Source organism: Drosophila simulans, chromosome 3R, assembly GCF_016746395.2.
Source record: "Drosophila simulans strain w501 chromosome 3R, Prin_Dsim_3.1, whole genome shotgun sequence".
Classification (NCBI taxonomy): domain Eukaryota; kingdom Metazoa; phylum Arthropoda; class Insecta; order Diptera; family Drosophilidae; genus Drosophila; species Drosophila simulans.
Genome location: NC_052523.2, coordinates 7,067,265 through 7,084,963, shown reverse-complemented (window position 1 = coordinate 7,084,963; position 17,699 = coordinate 7,067,265). Strand labels below are relative to the sequence as shown.

Sequence of the window (17,699 nt, the reverse complement as noted above, 5' to 3'; positions counted from 1 at the left end):
AATGCTAATTATTCATCAAATAATTATAATTTCATATTTATAATCACTATTTTTGTCTACAAACATCAAAATATTTTTTAAATTTTTGAGATATATGAATCACATGTATAAAAAACAATGACTATTTAGGTATTTTCAAACATTTTTATTTGAGCAACAAACTATTTTCTCCCTCAAAACAGCAAGTGTATAGTACTCGTGCTACTCATTAATCAAGGTGAATTTAAAATAAAGCATTCCATGTTCTAAAAATGGATTATGTAAAAGTATTGGATTTTTTATTTCGCCCACTTAGTAGCAAGTGGCGCTTACGGATGCCCGATCCATTGGGCAACCATAAACTTGGATGTCTGTGATTAGGGTAAGGTAAGATAACACTTATTTCTCAAGAATTCGCCAGCTGCTTAAGTGGTACATGTAAAAATATTGAAGTATTTTTATTTTTCTAGACATTCTGAGTGGCGCTCGCTGTGTACGTACATACAACTCTTTGGATTCTGTGTGTACAGTCAATTTACGATGCCCAAGCTGCCCCGAGCGAATTCCATATTTACAAGAGAAGGGGTGTGGTAGGGGGGGTGGGGGGTTGTCAGGAGGGGTTGGGGCCTTAAAATACCTAAACTCAACTACACTCAACAATTTGCTTATGGTCACTACTTATACGCCTTATACACCGGCGGTTGCACTTTAAGCTTCAACATTATAGATTTGGCCAGGACACCAGCGGAGGAACCACGATCCCGACGGCCAATCCCCGCACCGAACACTGCTTCCGTGCTAGCCGGAAGTGGGCCGGCGGGGGGCGTGGCCGCAAGGAACGGCCAACCGGGGCGTCATTTTGGGGGATGAGCCGCGCCGGAGCCGGCAGTCTGCTGTGCCCGGAATTCGTGGGGGAATCGTTCACGGGACCGACCAGCAGCCCCTGCCGGGCGGACGCAGTTGACTAGTGGCGGACAAAACTTTCAAAGCAATCGAAAGCGAAACCTTTGTACACACTTGATAGATTCCTGCGGGTCGAGTTCGTGGTCAGTTCGTCGTCAATGCTCAGTGTCCAGTAATCTTTTCGTTTGTTTTTTGGATGAGAAAATGAGGGAAACTTAAACGGCTCGGTAAAAAAGAAAGGCGTGGCAGCGCGCTAAACAAATTGCTCTGAGCTGTTGGCGGACAGCTCCATCAGCCGCCAGGCAGCCTTGGGGTTGAGTTCGTTGCGGTCGCGGCACAGCACCCAGACGTAGTGCACCCGCATCACCTTCTCCGGATCGCCCTCGACGACCTGACTCTTCTGGTCCCGCACGCACATGATCTGCTGGGCTTGGAACGTGATGATCAGTACCGGGCCCTGCTCCATGACCTTGCCCATTGCCAATTCAATGTTCTCGATGTCGAGGATCTTGGAGTCCAGGTACAGGCCAGCCTTCTTAGCCTCCTTAATGGGATTTGCGATAATATTGAAAGTGCTCTCAAAGCACCAGTCCTTCAGAATCTCCAGGTCGCCACGGACAATCGATTCCAGAATATTTGGAATGATGTCCGTTTCGCAATCGCGGAGGAAATCCTTCTGATCAAAGCTCGGATCGATTTTCACCAGCTCCGTCATCGTTTCCGAAAGCTCCGTCTTTGAAAAGAGTCCGCCCATGACGTCGGACACTTTGTCGGTCAGCAGGCGGGAGGCACGGATCACAGGGTTCTCAGACTCGTCGTATTTAACCTTCCAGTCAAGCACCTTGTTCACGTAGGTATTGTTGTTCTTGAAGTTCTCCCACGACTCGTAGAACTTGGAGTCCTTGTGCAGCTCCATACCTGCAAAATAAGATTAAATTATGGCAATGACCTTTGATCTTATTGAAGGGAAAAGATGAAGACTCACCAGTGGCTTCCGTGTTGGGCTCCACAACGCGATCGCTATCGCTCATGTCGAGCTGGACGCGCTTGCGCAACTGGGCAGGAGCACGATAGACACGATTCTCTATGCTTGCGCTGTCCATCTCCTTTTTGATGGTCGTCGTCGTGTTAGAGATGGCTTGGAAAGCGCTGGTCTGGCCCAGCTTGCCACTGGTGTCCGAGATCGTGTCGCTGACCCCCCTAGCCTTCTTCGAGAGCTCCTCGGTAACCTTTTTGGCCAGATCGGATTTGCTGGCGTCCTCTAGAACATCACCTACACGCTCCTTGATGGCGCCCAGCTGCTCCTTCAGCATGCTAGACGACTTTTGCGCCTCGGATTCGACGATGTTAAACTTTTGCCGCGCTGACTTCAGGGCGTCCGATTCTTCTAGCTTCTGGGCCTCCTCACGGAACTTTCGGATATTGTCCTTGATCTCCTTGTTCTTATCCATCTCCGCCTTCATGTTGTCGAAGAACTGCGAGAAGAAGCCGGCCCTGCGACCTGGCGCACTATAAAAGCGGGGCTGCGGAGTAAAGTCATGACTTAGACCGGTTGCGCCATGGGGTTGTATAAGCCAAACTCTAACCTGCTGCTGCTGCAGGTTCTGCGAGGCCTGCTGGCACGTGAAGAGACAGGCGCGATCCCGCGCAAGGGCAGCTATTCTGTACTGCAAGGAGAAAAAATCATTGAATGTTTCCCCCTTTTTAACCTCGAAATATGCACATGTAAGGACGGATGTGCGCGAACGCCAGTGATGACCGGGATCAGAGGTAACCTACCATGGTGGGGATTAGGTGACCGTTCGCAGGTAGTTTGATCGGAGAGAAAGTTCGGGAGTCTGGCGTCAGAGGCTCTAAACTTTATGTAATTCCTGCCGCGAAACACGCACGTATCAAGCAGTCAGCTGTTCTCTTCGTTCAGCGCGCGCCGGTGTTGCAAAACGAGCGCTCTTCGCCGGCGGTGGCTCGTGCGATAGTTCGTTTTGTCGATAATCCGATGTTCCCGCGCCGATATCATGTGATGTTGTCACAGTGCGCGAAATTCGAATGGTGGTGTGCAGTGATTGTGTTGTGACGGCGAGCGGCGCGTGTTGGTGCTTAGTTTTGGGAGATGTTTTCGTATTTTTAGTTGATAACTCAAGCTTTGTTGCTGTGTTGTAGTACACGTTTCCATTTCGCGGTGTCCAGCTTCTAAATAGTGGCACATATTCTTAGCAAGTAAACATAATTTAGCACACTACTAAATTTCTAATAAATTGTTTTCTAAAATTAAGTTTAACTTTTCACTTTTACTTTTCTTAAAAATATCGATATCGACTTATTATAAAAAATTTATCTGAAAATCTACATTATGCCACCTCTAGGCAAGAACCGTTAGTTGGCGCGTAGCTTTACCACAAAATTCCAGGAATTGTGCCGAGGTTGTGCTGTACGGTGTGCAGTTGTTTCAAGTTGTCTAAGGGACATACGGTTTTTTTTTTTTGCCTCCGCGTCACGATTTTAACCCAGAAGCGAGTTTAGTTAGATGTACATTATTATTAGATAAAGAAGTATCGCGAATACTTCAGTTAAATAAACTGTGCTTGGTTTTTGGGTGAGGATTTGTGGAAAGTAGAGTGCGCGATAACGGTAACTTTCGACCCGGACTTTCGCCATGTTCCGCAGCAACTTGGAAGGCAGTGGCGCAGCAGCAGTAAGTGTTGCAAATCCCCCCTCGTTGACTCTGACTGGAAAGATTTTCCAATTGCAGGACAACTTTTCTGCTTTTCACGCCAGAGGAGGACTCAACATGCTGGGCCTGCAGGACTTGTACTTGGACACCAGTGGGGTCAACTCGTCGGTCGCTTTGAGTCCGCCCAGCACCCCCATTACGCCGGTGACCCCTGACCCGTCGACGTCTGCGCAGTCGACGCACTTTTCTTTCCTGGCCGACAACAACGCAGCCACCGCCAATTCGATCCTTCTGCAGCGACAGTACCACTACCACTTGCTGCTCCAGCAGCAGCAACAACTAGCCATGGCGCAGCACCAATTGGCGCTGGCTGCATCAGCGGCAGCGGCTAGTGCGAGTCACCAGCAAACGGACGAGATTGCGCGATCCTTGAAAATCTTTGCGCAGGTGACGACGGGCGCAGCAGGTAAGAAGAAATGGCGAATAGCGATATGGCGTCGTTTAAAACGGAATAGCCAAAAACAATGCGCGAGAGCGAGATGACTATCTGAACAAGTACAGTTATGCCAAAGTCAATGGCCATGGGCTTAGTTAAAAGGGGAACGAAAGCACAGAGCAAAACAGAAGTGTTTACTTAAAAATTTTGTAAATTAATAATTGCTGCAGATATCAGATTTTCGCAATTTATTGTAGTATATTTTTTATGACGCTTTATGTTTCTTACTATGTTGTATGTGCTTTGAAATATCTATTTGCGTAACAATTGTATCCCCTTCAAGAGGTTTTTCGAGCGCCTCTGACTTTTCGGCCATTGACCTTAGCATTTTCGCTATTCCCTTTTTTTTTTTTTTACTTCGGAAAGCCATTTTGCGTCTTATATTTTCCAGAAGATCTCAGCTTTTTCTGGTTTGTTCCTGTTTTTTCTTTTCTGCAAAAACTAATCCGTATTTGCTATTACATTTCTGAAATGCAATTGAAACGCGAATACTAAACAAAGATCGATCTGGAAAAGGTAATGAAAAGCTTGCTATTCGCAGAAAATGTGGCTGGCTCGATGCAGGATGTGATGCAGGACTTCGCGACCAACGGCTATGCCAGCGATGATCCCGGTCGCATGTCCTACGGGAGTGCTCTGCCACAGGCGCAGACGCAACCGCAGCAGCAGCATCAGCAACAGCAGGGGCTGCACCTGCCACTGGGCCGCAATCCTGCCCAGCTGCAGGTCAATGGCGGCAACTTAATGCCCATGCCACTCGCCACCCACTGGCTGAACAACTACCGCGAGCATCTGAACAACGTGTGGCGAAACATGTCGTATGTGCCAGCCGCTTCCAATACAATGGGATTGCAGGCCCAAGCATCGGCCACTGTGTCCACCAATCTCGGCGTTGGAATGGGTCTGGGATTTCCCGTGCAGGCTGAACAGCTGCGCGGAGCTTCTAATCCCAGTAACAGTAATAACAACAACAAGGTGTACAAGCGATACAACAGCAAGGCTAAAGAGGTGAGTGGATCTGATCCAGGATTCGGAGAATTAAAACGTGCAAACTATATTTGTTATCTTGTTCCCCAACAGATCAGCCGCCACTGCGTCTTTTGTGAGAATAACAACGAACCAGAGGCGGTAATCAATAGCCACTCAGTGCGAGATAACTTTAATCGAGTGCTGTGCCCCAAACTACGCACCTACGTGTGCCCCATCTGCGGGGCATCTGGGGACTCGGCGCACACGATTAAGTACTGCCCCAAGAAGCCGATCATCACCATGGAGGATGCGATCAAGGCGGAATCGTTCCGCCTAGCCAAGAGCAGCTACTACAAGCAACAGATGAAGGTTTAGAGAGGGCGAATCCAGCTGGAGCAGAGGCTCTGGCAGCTTTTGCAGCGTTTATATAACAAGAAATATATATACGCATTCCGATCAAAGCTGGGTTAACCAGATAGACAGTACGTTTAAATAGCGCCTGGCGCGTTCGATTTTATAGAGTTTTAGAGCGTTATCTCGTGCCTATAGTTCTAATAGTATAGACAACGAACGATCACTCATATCCAAGTCAATAATTCAAGAATTTATGTCTGTTTCTGTGAAAGGGAAACTAATTATGTTATAGAAGACTTACAATATCGTAATACTTGTTTAATCGTCGTGGCCGATAGGGATATCTTACAATCCGAAAGTTGATGAATGGAATTGATCTGCAACTGGTCGCCCTCATTTCGTAAAATGATCGTTTGCGGCCGAAAAATTTCGATATATCTACAATTGATATACAATCTTTACTAAATTTTGAAAAAGAACACTTTGAATTTCGAATTGTCAATCGTATCATTAGAATTTAATCTAAATTTAAATCTTGCTAAAGGAAATAGCAAGGAACACTTTCGTCGTCGGCTACACATTCATTGTAACATTTTAAATTTTGACATTCCGCACTTTTCGATAAATATAAGCGAAAAGGATTTTTATTACATGTATCGCAAGTATTCATTCCAACACACATATCTATATATATATATGTTATATATTTATTCAATTTTGTTTACCATTGATCAATTTTTCACACATGAAACAACCGCCAACATATTATATAATTTTTTATTTTTTTTAAAAAAGGTGTACACATATTCTGAAGATGAAAAATTCAATGGCTCAAGTGCCAAATAAAGATAATGGTTACAATTTAAGAAAACAATTGTGCTTCTTGCGTTTGAAACAACTAATCCACTTCGCCTTCGCGGCGTTTCTCGAAAAGGGCCAGGAAGATGCCATCGGTAAGATCACTTTCCGGCAAGCAATACAGGACGTTCTTGCCAATATTGGGGTAGTCCGTGTCGCCCACATTGTGCCACTTGTTGCGCAAGGCCTTCTTGCAGCTGAGCAGCTTGTAGGATGGATTTAGCTGAAGACAGCGCTGCACCACCTGCTCGTTTTCCTCCTTCCACAGCGAGCACGTGCAGTAGGCAATGCGTTTGACGTTCGGAAAGGAGCTCATCGCGTGCGACAGGATCTTTATTTGCAATCCCTGCAGCTTCTGCAGCCGCCTGTCGTCCTTCGGCTCGTCGCACACGGTCATGCGGTTTTGCATTCCGCTGCCCGAGCAACTGGGGTCCACCAGGATGTACTCTACGTCCGCAAAGCGTTCGGGTGCTGCAATTTAAACGTATTAATATTCATTGTGAAATATATAAATATAAAACTCACTTAGGTCCAAGGCGTCTGAAAAAATGGGTTTTACAATAGCGCAACCAGCCTCCTCGGTAATGTCGCACAGCGTATTATAGCGTTTGTAGTCCTGCTCCACGGCGTAGATGCATCCCTTGTTCTGCATCACGTTGCATATGTGCATTGTCTTCATACCGGGAGCTGCGCACATATCCAGCACAGTGGCCCCAGTCGGCGGAGCAAGTAGCTCGGCGGCCAAGCAGGTGGCCTTGTTCTGCAGTATAAACCTCTTGCCGTGCACCAACGGATGCCTGACCCAATAGTTGGACCACTTGGGAGGGAAAATGAGCACACCCTCCACGTGCAGATCGGTCATGAACTCGTCCTCCTCCAGCGATTTGATGGCAGTCAGAAAGTCCGCATAGCTGGCATCCGCAGGCAGCTCCTTGCGCCGCCAGTCCTCGCTATACAGGTACTCCAAGGCCTCCGCCAAACTGTATAGATTTGTGTTGATGCGCACATATCGAGGATTGGGTTCTGTGTGGGCAAACAAAAAGACGAGTTCAATATTTTGCCAAAGTAAGATTTATTAAGAGTTGTAAGGAGTCGTTACTGGTCCTTTAAACGATCGAAATGATCTGGACTTGGCTGGCAGCACTTGAGTTACTGGTCCTTCTTTGGCTCCGCAGCTTCCGGCTCTTCCTCCTCATCCTGCTGCACGGGTTCCAGGGGTGGTGGAGGCTTCTCGCGGAAAGCCTTTAATACATACATGGCCACCACTAGGTTAACAACCACAACAGCCGTGAGAACTGACCAACAGTTGACCGTGAAGAGGTCCAGATGGGGGAAGGACTCCTGCAGCCAGCTGCGGACGCCATAGAAGCCCAAGAAGGGCAGCGTGAACATGAGCACACTGTAGGCCAGCAGCCAGAGGAAGACCTCCGCACTGGTGTCCTCCGGCTGCGTATGATGCTCCGCGGGAGAATCAATGACAGCCGGGGAATCATCAGTGGCAGCTGATGCCACCACATCGACCTGCTGTTGTTTCCTGTTCTTCTTGCCCATCTCAGCCGGCTAATACTGGTAATCGTTGGGATAACCTGCCTTTCCGCTGCACCCCGAAATCTCCGATGGAATTCAGCAAGCGATCCTTGTAACTTCGCACCGTTTGCACGGGTTTGCTTTCGCCGTTTAGCTCCTTCCTGGCAAACAGCAGTTCGGTGACTAGAATCTTGGCCAAACTGGGATCAAAGCTGGGATTGTCCCTGAGCAGTCCTGTCTCCTCGATGGCCTTTTCCACCGCCACACGATTTTCGCTAAATTTTTTCAGCACCGTATGCAAAGAGCGTGTACGCTACAAGTGCGAGAGAGAAAAGTTATACGCATATTGGCTTGATGTGCGGACGAGAGGTCCTATCCACTTACTGCATGCTTCTCCGCGAATATCAGGGTCTTGATGCACTTCTGCTGCTCCAATGCCGCCTTCAAAATCTTGGCAGTCGCCCTGTATTGGGTGGGAACTTTTACGGAATGCGGTTTTTTACTCATTGTCGTCACGTGCACGTGTGTGTGTTGTTTGCGCTAGAGTAGGGGCAACCCCAATCACGACGTTATCGATATGTGCTTATCGAATGTCAGGGCTGGAGATAAACCCGTGGCGTTTGAAACGAAGGATGTTATGATTCATGTCTTGAAAATACCTCCAATTAATGAAAACGTTTGCTCATTTTTGCCAACGATAACTACAAAACATATATGTTCTATCCAATATATTTACATACAAAGTATCAAATATACAAATAAATTGGCAGTGTGGCCATACGTTGCGAGCAAAAATTACTCGTATTTCCAGCATTGCCAACACAAGAAATTATTTCTGGTTAAAAACTTTGGCGCGATAAAGCTGAAGTTCAAAATGTCTAAGTGTGCGCGTTCTTAAATGTTTAGCAAAATTTAAAATATGCTTTTGTATATCGTGCATAAATCGGTAAATTGGTATTTAACCAAGATTTTTCTAATTGGTTTCTTGCTTGTCATTTGTTTTGTGCACTTCTGTGCTGCGTCTTCTGCTCTCCAGACTTATGGACACTTCCTTGTCCTTGGCTGCCCAGGTTGGTGTACAACCTGATGGCTTAAAAACGGTTTCAGTTTGACTGTTATCTATGTTAATGAATCGGTAGATACTCGCACTTGCTTTTTAGTTATTAAAATTGTATCTACATATCTACAACACTGTCACTTTGCAGATCTTAATCGCTGGCGGAAATGAAGAAGGCATCCGGGAATATTCATTTCAGTCCTCTGTGGTTCACAGCGGAACTCACCTCATCTTAACCCACTAAACTTCAATAAACTACTAAAATCATTTCGACTGCTTCTTAAGCTCAAATATATGTACATAAGTTAATATTAACTTAAATTTTATTTGTTTGTTCTTTTAAAGGCCTACTTTTTTTTGTTTGGAGCAGCACTTAATGTAGAAAATGTGAATTATGAAATATTTCTGGGGTACAGAACAAAAAATGTTTGTTTTTGTAAAAGAAGAACTTGCAAGTTATGACTAGTTATAAAATAATTTTTACAATCCGGAACTTTAAAATTCTTTAACTTAGAACGACTAAATTACATCTTCAAGGCATATTTCTATTATTGATAATATTATATAATGTATAACGAATATATAATATCTGCATTTCGTTTTTCAGCAGTTTTATTGTATGTTTATATTTATACAATACAATTGTATTTGTATGATTTCAGCCCACAAAATAATATCGTTACAATAACATTGATTTTATATAATAAATAATAATAATATATGTATTAGTTATAAAGTGGCAACAAAGTGCAACAGCTCATAGCCGAAGATCCAGTGGCATAGAGGATTAGCATGGAATTTTTAATATAGCAGTTCCGGGTGATGTGCATCATGGCCTTATGCTCACCAGGCTCATCAACTTGGAAATAGTAAGTACCACTATCCTAGATTCCTAGATTCGCTTAAAGCTTAAATTGTATTTTAAAATTTCCAAAAATAGAAAACACCGCCAAAAGTCAGGGCAATGGCACTGCGTAAGGATGCAGGGTTATTAAATGTCTTTTTGTTTTTCTCTCGCCAGAATTTGGCCCAATTAAATTCGGTATTCGAAAAAAAGAGCACGCCTCCTCCCCGAAACCGAAAAAAACTCGGTGGCGCCGGGAACAAAAAAGAGCGCGAGAGAGAGAGAGCGCACACATAAAAAACATAAACAAGCCTTTACACTAGTGTGTGTGGTGTGTGCGGAGAGAGATGAGAGCGAAAAACAACTTCTGAAAAAAGACGCTCTTCGCTGTGATTTTTTTCAGTCAGTTTTTCGACGGTCGTGAACACGAACAGTTATTCTAGCTCCTCCTGTTCTGCTGCTTCTGTTGGTGTTTTTTGCGTTTGCCGCGACGTAAACAACCGAAGAGCGGAGCTTACGCCCCCAACTGCTCCAGCTCCACGCCCCCCCGCAACGTGCTCGTTGTAATTGCAATTAATCGTTGTTGGCCGCCGAAAAAAGTAAAATTTCGGGAGTCCGATACAAGAAGGGCAAAAAAGCACAAGTGCAGAAAAAACAAAAAAAAAAACATAAGCTTGCCGTGTGAGTGCGTTGGTGTGTATGAGTGTGTGTATTTTTGGCGTGCGCGGCCATTTTTTCTTGTTGCCACTCGAGAGTCTCTTCTGTGTGCGAAAGAGAGGCCCGACGGCAAAGCAGAACGTAGCAAACTACGCAAATCCCACTAAATTCGCTAATTTTCGCTAAATAAATCAATCGCGGGGGGTGCCCAAAAACAAACAAAAGTACGAAAATAGAGTGCCGCAGACCACAAACAAATTACCTGCGGCAGTGTGTGTGAGTGTGTCAGTGTGCGAAACAGGCAAGCTACCAGGCGGGCTCCCACCCACAATCAGTCGGCGAACACGTGCTCCAAAATATCAACAAAAGTTGGCCCACAAACATAAAAAAGGGGGCCGCGACTGCATCCGAGACCCGAACGCCGGAACACAAAAGGCACTTTCAAATTGGTAAGTACTTTGCGCCGCACGAGCATGTTGTATTTATTTGCCTTATTGGTCAAACACACTTGCGATTGCGGTGTTTGTTTCTCTTTCCCGCGCTCACGCACAGTGGTCGTATTCTTTGTTATTGTAAGATTTTTAAAAGATCCCCAAGAAATACTTATTCGCATGGCTTTAAAGAGGTTTTTGTTTTTTTTTTAAATGAGAAAACTTTTACTTTTTTACACATTTCAATTTAAAGGATATAATGTTAAAACATAATATAGCAGTTTAATATGTGCTATCACCGATATTTTTGATAGAGGAATGTTGAACAACTCAATAAAGATTTACAGCTTTCTTCGATAAATCATACAATAGCAAATACAGTTATCAGATATTCCAGAATAATACGCTTTCTAAATAAATCCCTTATACATACATTGGTTCAGAAAAAATAATATTAATCTAAATAGTAATTTATTTCTAACCTCAAACTTTCCTAATGTAAAAACTTATATAAAGCAATTGTTTTACCATTTATCTGAATTTGTTAAGACTCTATATCCTATTTTATTTCAAAATAAATAATATCACAATTTTCAAGTGTTTGCCCAGTGTCCCACTGGTCAAAAACTTATTATTTCCTTATTTCGAATCTTCGCTATTCGGGGAATAAGTCAAAACCTTTAAACTCCAAACATTAGTAAGCCGAATGCGGCGACTGTCAACAAATAATTAAACCAGAATAATTTGAAAAGCGTTTTGCAGTCGTGCCGCACTACTTGACCATTCGTTTTGTCGCTTGTTTGACTTTTTATGCTCGTTCCCATTCATTTGGTGGCGGTTTTTTTTTTCATTCGTGTTTGTGTGTCGACGTCTTTTTATCTTCCACTTTTTTCGTACTCATCAAATATTCGCTTCTTTTTTCGCACACATGTCGCCCCCAACAAAAGAGAGTGAGAGAGCAGTCCGATTGCGGTTGTTGCGCTGTTGTTGTTGGTATTGTTGTTGTTGTCCGCTCGCTCGTTCGTTTGTTTATGCTCGCTCTTTGCTCTCTTTTGTTTTCAGCTGCTCGCGCTCAATTAATTTTCGTTGATTCGTTTTTTGTGTGTAGGTTTTTTGTGTATACCATTTTATTTATACGCTTTTCGGGCTTCTCTTTCTCGTGTTTTTCTTTTTTGGGGTTTTCTTCTTTTTTTGTTGTATTTTTGGGGCCTGACCGATTGCGTTTATTTATCCCCCATTTCCCCATTTGCATTTATTATGTTGAGCGGGCAATATTCCGTGTTTCTGGATCTGTTGTTACACGATTACGATTCCGGCTTCTGTTTTATGTTGCTCGCCACTTTCGCTTATTTCATATTGCAAATGTTTGTTCGGCAAACAATTGTTTGCTTGTCGCCCCGTCTCGCTCTAAATGTGCGCAACAAGCGAGTGGCGCGTCCTTTTATTTTCTGCATTACATTTCCACCCTCCCCCTCTCGTTCCTCCTACCCTGAATTCCTGCTGCCATGCTGTTCAATTGTCCAACGTCAGCATTACCAACAACAACAAAAACAACAAAAGCAGAACCGGTTATTTTGACCAGGCAAAACAAAAAAAAAAAAAGCCAAAAACCAAAAATTGAATTTACCTCTGACGTCAACACCCACCCGACCAAAAGGTCGTATTCAAATTCGCGCTCAAAATAGAGTTTCCATTTCACAAGACCTTAATTTGCGATTTACTTGCAATTATTTATTTATACTGCGTTATGTACATAAACCAATCTTGTTTAAATACATTATTATGGAGTGCTTGGATTTTAAAACTATATATTGTATCAAAGTATTTAAAACTATATATTGTATCTACCATTATAAATATTTCAGAGCTTTAAAATTAGTTGCAAGCTAAAATTGAATCCCTTTTGCAAATCGGAGTCTAATATTGACATTTTCTAGTGAAGATTAATGCCCATGATTATCAATTCGTTTTGAGTAATGACTTTTGCCTGTTTAGTGGAAATGGTACTATAAACATTTGTATTTGTCAAATTTCAAATTGTTCGTATGTTTGCATTAGTGCACTAAAATTTTTAAATATTTTTAAAACAACGCATTTAATGTATAATAATAATTGCGACGCATTGTTATTCAGCGAATTATCAATTATTCATCCAGCTGAAATATTTAAACGCCGTTAATTTTATCATTTAATTTTATCTCTACGTATTCCTTTCAAATACGCTTCCGTTTTGATTCAACGAGCAACAATTTCTTAAAGAGATATTATATTCTAGGAAAATTGTCCATTTTGACGTAATTTAAAGTAAAATCTTATTATTACTTTTTAACTTTAACTTTATATTACTATGGAACACATTCTTTTCATGTGTTTTTTACTGTTGTCTGGAAATCCCACATTTTAACCAATTAATTTTGGGTTTACAGCCCAAGAACATCAGTGGTCCATTGGAAACCCAGTTGCAGGCCCTAAAAAGTGGCAAAGATGTAGTTGCATTCAGTTCTCGAGGTTGTTGACACGTTCCGTTGGCGCCCCTGACGTTTTTTTGCCTTTTTCGCTTTTTTTTTTTTTTTTTTGCCAGCCCATCGTCACCTGCCCACAGAGTAACCGCGATTTTGGTTCTTCGGGCCAGAATGCGATTCCATTTCGCTTTCCATCTGGTGGTTGTCACCAACAATTTCTGGCCGCAAGCGCCTTTTTTGTTTATCTTGTGACTTTTTCCGTTGACTAACTCTTTTTTGCCCGGCATTGTTATTAATTCTCTACGCTTTTTGCGCCCCATTGGCAACTTTTTACTGGGTTGCAGCAGTTGTGCTTTCAGTCAGTACCTTCTGCGCGCAGCACGTTTAATTCACAAACAATTAATTAATTCATGCATATTTATGTTAATGTGCAGAAATTAATGTACCCAACGGCGGGGAGTGGAGCGGCCAAGTGGCGGAATCGAAAAGTAGTTTAAGCACTTGTGCCGACTGGGCACAAATTTGTGGATTCAAGAATTACAATATTTCTGTACTTTCAGCACAAAAACGCGCCGAGTTGTGTAAGCCCGCCGCCAGTGAAGTGTCGACTTCCCGGCGACGAAGACCGCAGCTATATTCCAGTAGCCAGTACCGCATAGGATCGTTTCGACGCTGACCACGCCCCCAAACTGGACGCCCGCACCATCGCCTACCGCCCGCTGACCCTTGGCGGCCACCAGACGCCGCTTATGGCCGAACTGCCGACGGCGCCGAACGGCGTCCCCAGCGGCGATTATCTGCACCGCTCCATCGATCAGCTGCGTTCGCTGGGTCACCTGACCACCGCCCAACTGGTCCACGACTACAAGCCCTTCAACATTAGCGAATTCCGGCAGAATGTCGCTGAGCGACTGGACTACTCGCTGAAGAACGGCCTGGTGCAGCACCAACAGCAAATGATCATGGAACAGCAGCCACATCCCGACCAGCAGCAGCAGCAGCAGCATCTGCACCACCCACAGCAGCAGCAGCAGCAGCACCCGCCGCAGCTGAAGGTCAGCTACAGTGCGCCCAACTCGCCGCCAACTCCCCACGAGCAGCAGGAACAGAAGGTAATCACATATTCCAATACAGGATCTTGCTAAAATATCATATCATCTCTTTACACAAATATCACACAATATCCTTATCATATTGTTATGCAAAAAGTATACCTCATATACAAGTATGCCTGGATATGGATTCATATGATTAATCTGTAATAGCATATCAAAGATATACCCATTCATCTCTTAGATACTAAACTATACCCTTAAAACCTTCTATGTACTTTCAGTACGACCCGAATCGATCGCCGCCGCGTCAGCAGATGAGCAGCGCCAGCGGCAGTGGCAGCAACGGATCCTCGCCTGAGGAGGAAAGCCGCCGGGGAGACGGCGATCAGGCCAAGCCCTACAAGTGCGGCTCGTGCAGCAAGTCCTTTGCCAACTCCTCGTACCTGTCGCAGCACACGCGTATCCACCTGGGGATCAAGCCGTACCGCTGCGAGATCTGTCAGCGCAAGTTCACGCAGTTGTCGCACCTGCAGCAGCACATCCGTACGCATACGGGTGACAAACCGTACAAATGCCGGCACGCCGGATGCCCGAAGGCCTTCTCGCAGCTATCCAATCTGCAGTCACACTCGCGTTGCCATCAGACCGACAAGCCGTTCAAGTGCAACTCCTGCTACAAGTGCTTCAGCGACGAGATGACCCTGCTGGAGCACATTCCCAAGCACAAGGACTCCAAGCACCTGAAGACGCACATCTGCAATTTGTGTGGCAAGTCGTACACGCAAGAGACCTACCTTCAGAAACATCTGCAGAAGCACGCAGAGAAGGCGGAGAAGCAGCAGCATCGGCACACGACCCAGGTGGCTGCCCACCAGCAGCACGTACCGGCTAGCGGAATCGGCTTGAATCTGCAGCGCCAGGCCATGAACGATGTGAATGCGGCGTATTGGGCCAAAATGGGCGCAGACAGTGCGGCGGCTTCGCTGGCGGAAGCCATTCAGCAGCAGTTGCCGCAGGCCGGCGGTCAGCCGTATGGCAACTTTGCCACCCTGCAGCAGCAGCATCAGCAACAGCAGCAGGAACTGCTGCATCATCAGCGATTGGCGGACACGCCGGGGCATTCGCACAGTCCCCACGAGGAGGCCGCGGGCGAGGATCTCGTCCTGCGCCAGTCCACACCACAACATCACCTTCAGCAGCAGCAGCAGCAACAGCAGCAGGCCCAGCAGCAACAACAAGCGCAGCACCAGCCATCGCCTGGAAACTCGGCCTTTACTCCACTGTCGGCGACAGTGGCTCCACCGCCACATCTTCAACAGCATCGTGGTCCGCCAGGATCCGCCGCCGCCTATCTGTATCAGCAGAATGCGGCGGCAGCAGCAGCGGCGTTTCCCACACAGCTCATCTCGCTTCACCAGATCCGGAACTATGCCCATCAGCCAGGAGCTGCGGGCCTCATCGCTAGCGATCATCTCACCTTGGGCCTGAGCGCTGTCAATGCCGCCAAAGAAAAGGCGCAATAGTACAGGCCGCCAGGTCGGGGCCAAAAGAGGCAGCAACGATGACATTAGCTTAGGATCAACGTTTAAGTTGGTATGGATACAAGAGCGTGGTATTTTATGCTCTTTGAATCCATACCAATTGAAACACTGAAAGTAAAATAAGTTACTCATAGTTTCCAGTTGGCAGTGGCGTAGGAGCTGGGATTGTGACTGGTTTCTCTTAAGCATCCTTCCAACTTCCAAATTCATCATAAAACTTGTATACGATTTGGTGAAAATCAACTCCATCACTGCCCAAAACCCATAAGAAAATCAACTGCAATCCTATAGCTTCTGTGCTATTTCCAACTGCCATATGAAAGTAATATGTAATATCTAGATCAACTCAGGATTTTAAATACGATATTTATGCCCACTTTTAGATATCTATAAGAAATATTTAAATTAAAACCTTGAACTATATAAATAAGTCGATTTTAAATAGTTCACAGTTTTATTTTCAACTAGGAGCAGTACAAAGTACAGCGATAAACCTAATTATATTATTATTATAATGATATATTTATATATATTATAGTGTACATAGATGTATGTAAATTGTGCTGTACATTTAAACGTATCAACATATATCTAGGACGCTAGATATTTCTAATTTATCAACTAACTAGTGGAGTAAGGACATTTTCTACTTCTTAGGCCAGCTGAAAGAGAAATAGATTTGAAAATGCATGTACAATTCAACCAATAAAGATTGTAACTATTTATAAAAGTATTTGCTGTGGTGTATCAAACTTTCCTCAGGATTTGCATTTTCATTAGCGAATCAAAGCGGATCGAATTAATGCAACGATCCAGAAAAATGCAACCTAATCCGCTTAGCGACCTTAAGAAGAACACCTTTGTGCCCGAGGCGACATAAGAGATTTATGTTCACCCCATATAATCTGAGTCTGTGTATCCACAGGGAAATGTGTGGCTACGATCGTATCCGAAGTTTGTCTTAAAATTTCTCTCACTCGCAGCTGCTGTTCGTTCGGCTTAAGAATGTGACAGTGGCGTAGTTTAGGGGGTCTCAACCCTCGCAAAAAGGTACCCCTCAAACGAAGAATCTTCATCGAAATAGCCGAATAATGATTGATGACTGATTGAGTCTTGGATTTTCGGCTGATCGATTCGGAGATTAATGGCAATGATTCATCTGACTTGATTCGCATTCAGTTTCTGGGTATTTCATATGGGTTTTTCATACCTGATATAAAACTAGTTCATCGAAGTCTTCTTCAGCACTCACGATTTGTAACTTCAAAACGGCCAAGTACTTAGGAAACTAGTAGATCAACAATTCTCTGATAAGTTGAGATGGCAGGTGATGAAATTATGAAGATCCAAAAGATTGAAGATTGACGGATTAGTACATTGATGTTTTTTATGAAAGACAAAGGAACTTCACGCAGTCCATGAATATCTGTGAAGTGTACCTATATATAAGGGTTAAGACAACGAATTTCATAGCTAATTAATAAAACAATAAATTAAGAAATCCCACACGAAACCAGTTTAAGTTGTTAACAGGTGCTTTTTTTTCTTTATTATATTTTATTTCTCTTTTTTTATGTTTATTTTCTGTTTGCCTCCGTCTTTTTGCTGAACGAAGCGTTTGAATGGAATTATAAATAGCAGCAAATTGTGTTAAACACACACAAAAAAAAGAAAAGAAACTTCTTTTTATGATCTTTTCATGCCGCAAATAAAAACGAAATAAACATAAACTCTACTAAATAGCTCATAAAATTGGCCAAACAAAGGGGATTGTGTGAGTGCAGAATAGACACCCACAAAGAGTTAGGGCAACGACAATGAAGCTGATAGAGTTGTGAACTCCCTAAAAAGGATTTCGGGCAATTGTCCTTTTGTCAACACAGATCGTTGTCCTT

At 44.1% G+C, this 17,699-nt stretch overlaps 5 protein-coding genes across 7 annotated transcripts; 2 read left to right on the top strand and 3 right to left on the bottom strand.

Moving 5' to 3' along the window:
* Positions 1-124: 124 nt before the first annotated feature.
* On the bottom strand, positions 125-6,069 carry LOC6727484 (mitochondrial import inner membrane translocase subunit TIM44). 2 transcript variants are annotated; one of them, XM_016176424.3, is made up of 4 exons: positions 5,674-6,069; positions 2,469-2,549; positions 1,868-2,405; positions 125-1,800 (listed from the first exon to the last, which is right to left on the bottom strand). In XM_016176424.3, exons 1-4 carry the CDS (start codon positions 5,881-5,883, stop codon positions 1,136-1,138), a joined length of 1,494 nt encoding a protein of 497 aa, XP_016034074.1. In that variant the 5' UTR covers positions 5,884-6,069; the 3' UTR covers positions 125-1,135. The 2 variants fall into 2 exon arrangements, with proteins under 2 accessions (XP_016034074.1, XP_016034075.1); XM_016176425.3 differs by lacking the exon at positions 5,674-6,069 and adding an exon at positions 2,662-3,011.
* On the top strand, positions 3,256-6,024 carry LOC6727485 (protein nanos). Of its 2 annotated transcripts, XM_002102829.4 has the most exons (4): positions 3,259-3,574; positions 3,632-4,019; positions 4,591-5,057; positions 5,130-6,024. In XM_002102829.4, exons 1-4 carry the CDS (start codon positions 3,536-3,538, stop codon positions 5,391-5,393), a joined length of 1,158 nt encoding a protein of 385 aa, XP_002102865.1. In that variant the 5' UTR covers positions 3,259-3,535; the 3' UTR covers positions 5,394-6,024. The 2 variants fall into 2 exon arrangements, with proteins under 2 accessions (XP_016034076.1, XP_002102865.1); XM_016175570.3 differs by having other exon boundaries at positions 3,256-4,019.
* Positions 6,070-6,135: 66 nt separating the features above from the next.
* Positions 6,136-8,329, bottom strand: LOC6727483 (28S rRNA (cytosine-C(5))-methyltransferase). The gene is made up of 4 exons (XM_016176423.3): positions 8,142-8,329; positions 7,821-8,070; positions 6,756-7,253; positions 6,136-6,701 (listed from the first exon to the last, which is right to left on the bottom strand). Exons 1-4 carry the CDS (start codon positions 8,262-8,264, stop codon positions 6,271-6,273), a joined length of 1,302 nt encoding a protein of 433 aa, XP_016034072.1. The 5' UTR covers positions 8,265-8,329; the 3' UTR covers positions 6,136-6,270.
* On the bottom strand, positions 7,284-7,821 carry LOC27207651. The gene has a single exon (XM_039294520.1). The coding sequence runs from the start codon at positions 7,779-7,781 to the stop codon at positions 7,380-7,382; it is 402 nt and encodes a 133-aa protein (XP_039150454.1). The 5' UTR covers positions 7,782-7,821; the 3' UTR covers positions 7,284-7,379.
* A 1,706-nt stretch (positions 8,330-10,035) lies between the features above and the next one.
* Positions 10,036-16,537, top strand: LOC6727482 (zinc finger protein squeeze). The gene is made up of 3 exons (XM_016175571.2): positions 10,036-10,764; positions 13,769-14,320; positions 14,545-16,537. Exons 2-3 carry the CDS (start codon positions 13,958-13,960, stop codon positions 15,784-15,786), a joined length of 1,605 nt encoding a protein of 534 aa, XP_016034071.1. The 5' UTR covers positions 10,036-10,764; positions 13,769-13,957; the 3' UTR covers positions 15,787-16,537.
* Positions 16,538-17,699: the final 1,162 nt, after the last annotated feature.

Excerpts from the sequence above, each read along its gene's own strand:
- LOC6727485 (XM_016175570.3), top strand. The coding sequence starts at position 3,536 with ATGTTCCGCAGCAACTTGGAAGGCAGTGGCGCAGCAGCAGTAAGTGTT. Across the intron at positions 4,020-4,590 it reads GGTGACGACGGGCGCAGCAG|AAAATGTGGCTGGCTCGATG; the intron begins GTAAGAAGAAAT and ends TGCTATTCGCAG. Across the intron at positions 5,058-5,129 it reads ACAACAGCAAGGCTAAAGAG|ATCAGCCGCCACTGCGTCTT; the intron begins GTGAGTGGATCT and ends GTTCCCCAACAG.
- LOC6727484 (XM_016176424.3), bottom strand. The coding sequence starts at position 5,883 with ATGATACGATTGACAATTCGAAATTCAAAGTGTTCTTTTTCAAAATTT. Across the intron at positions 2,550-5,673 it reads TAAACAAGTATTACGATATT|TACAGAATAGCTGCCCTTGC; the intron begins GTAAGTCTTCTA and ends TTCTCCTTGCAG. Across the intron at positions 1,801-1,867 it reads GCCCAACACGGAAGCCACTG|GTATGGAGCTGCACAAGGAC; the intron begins GTGAGTCTTCAT and ends CTTATTTTGCAG.
- LOC27207651 (XM_039294520.1), bottom strand. The coding sequence starts at position 7,781 with ATGGGCAAGAAGAACAGGAAACAACAGCAGGTCGATGTGGTGGCATCA.
- LOC6727483 (XM_016176423.3), bottom strand. The coding sequence starts at position 8,264 with ATGAGTAAAAAACCGCATTCCGTAAAAGTTCCCACCCAATACAGGGCG. Across the intron at positions 8,071-8,141 it reads TATTCGCGGAGAAGCATGCA|CGTACACGCTCTTTGCATAC; the intron begins GTAAGTGGATAG and ends TCGCACTTGTAG. Across the intron at positions 6,702-6,755 it reads TTCAGACGCCTTGGACCTAA|CACCCGAACGCTTTGCGGAC; the intron begins GTGAGTTTTATA and ends TTTAAATTGCAG.
- LOC6727482 (XM_016175571.2), top strand. The coding sequence starts at position 13,958 with ATGGCCGAACTGCCGACGGCGCCGAACGGCGTCCCCAGCGGCGATTAT. Across the intron at positions 14,321-14,544 it reads ACGAGCAGCAGGAACAGAAG|TACGACCCGAATCGATCGCC; the intron begins GTAATCACATAT and ends ATGTACTTTCAG.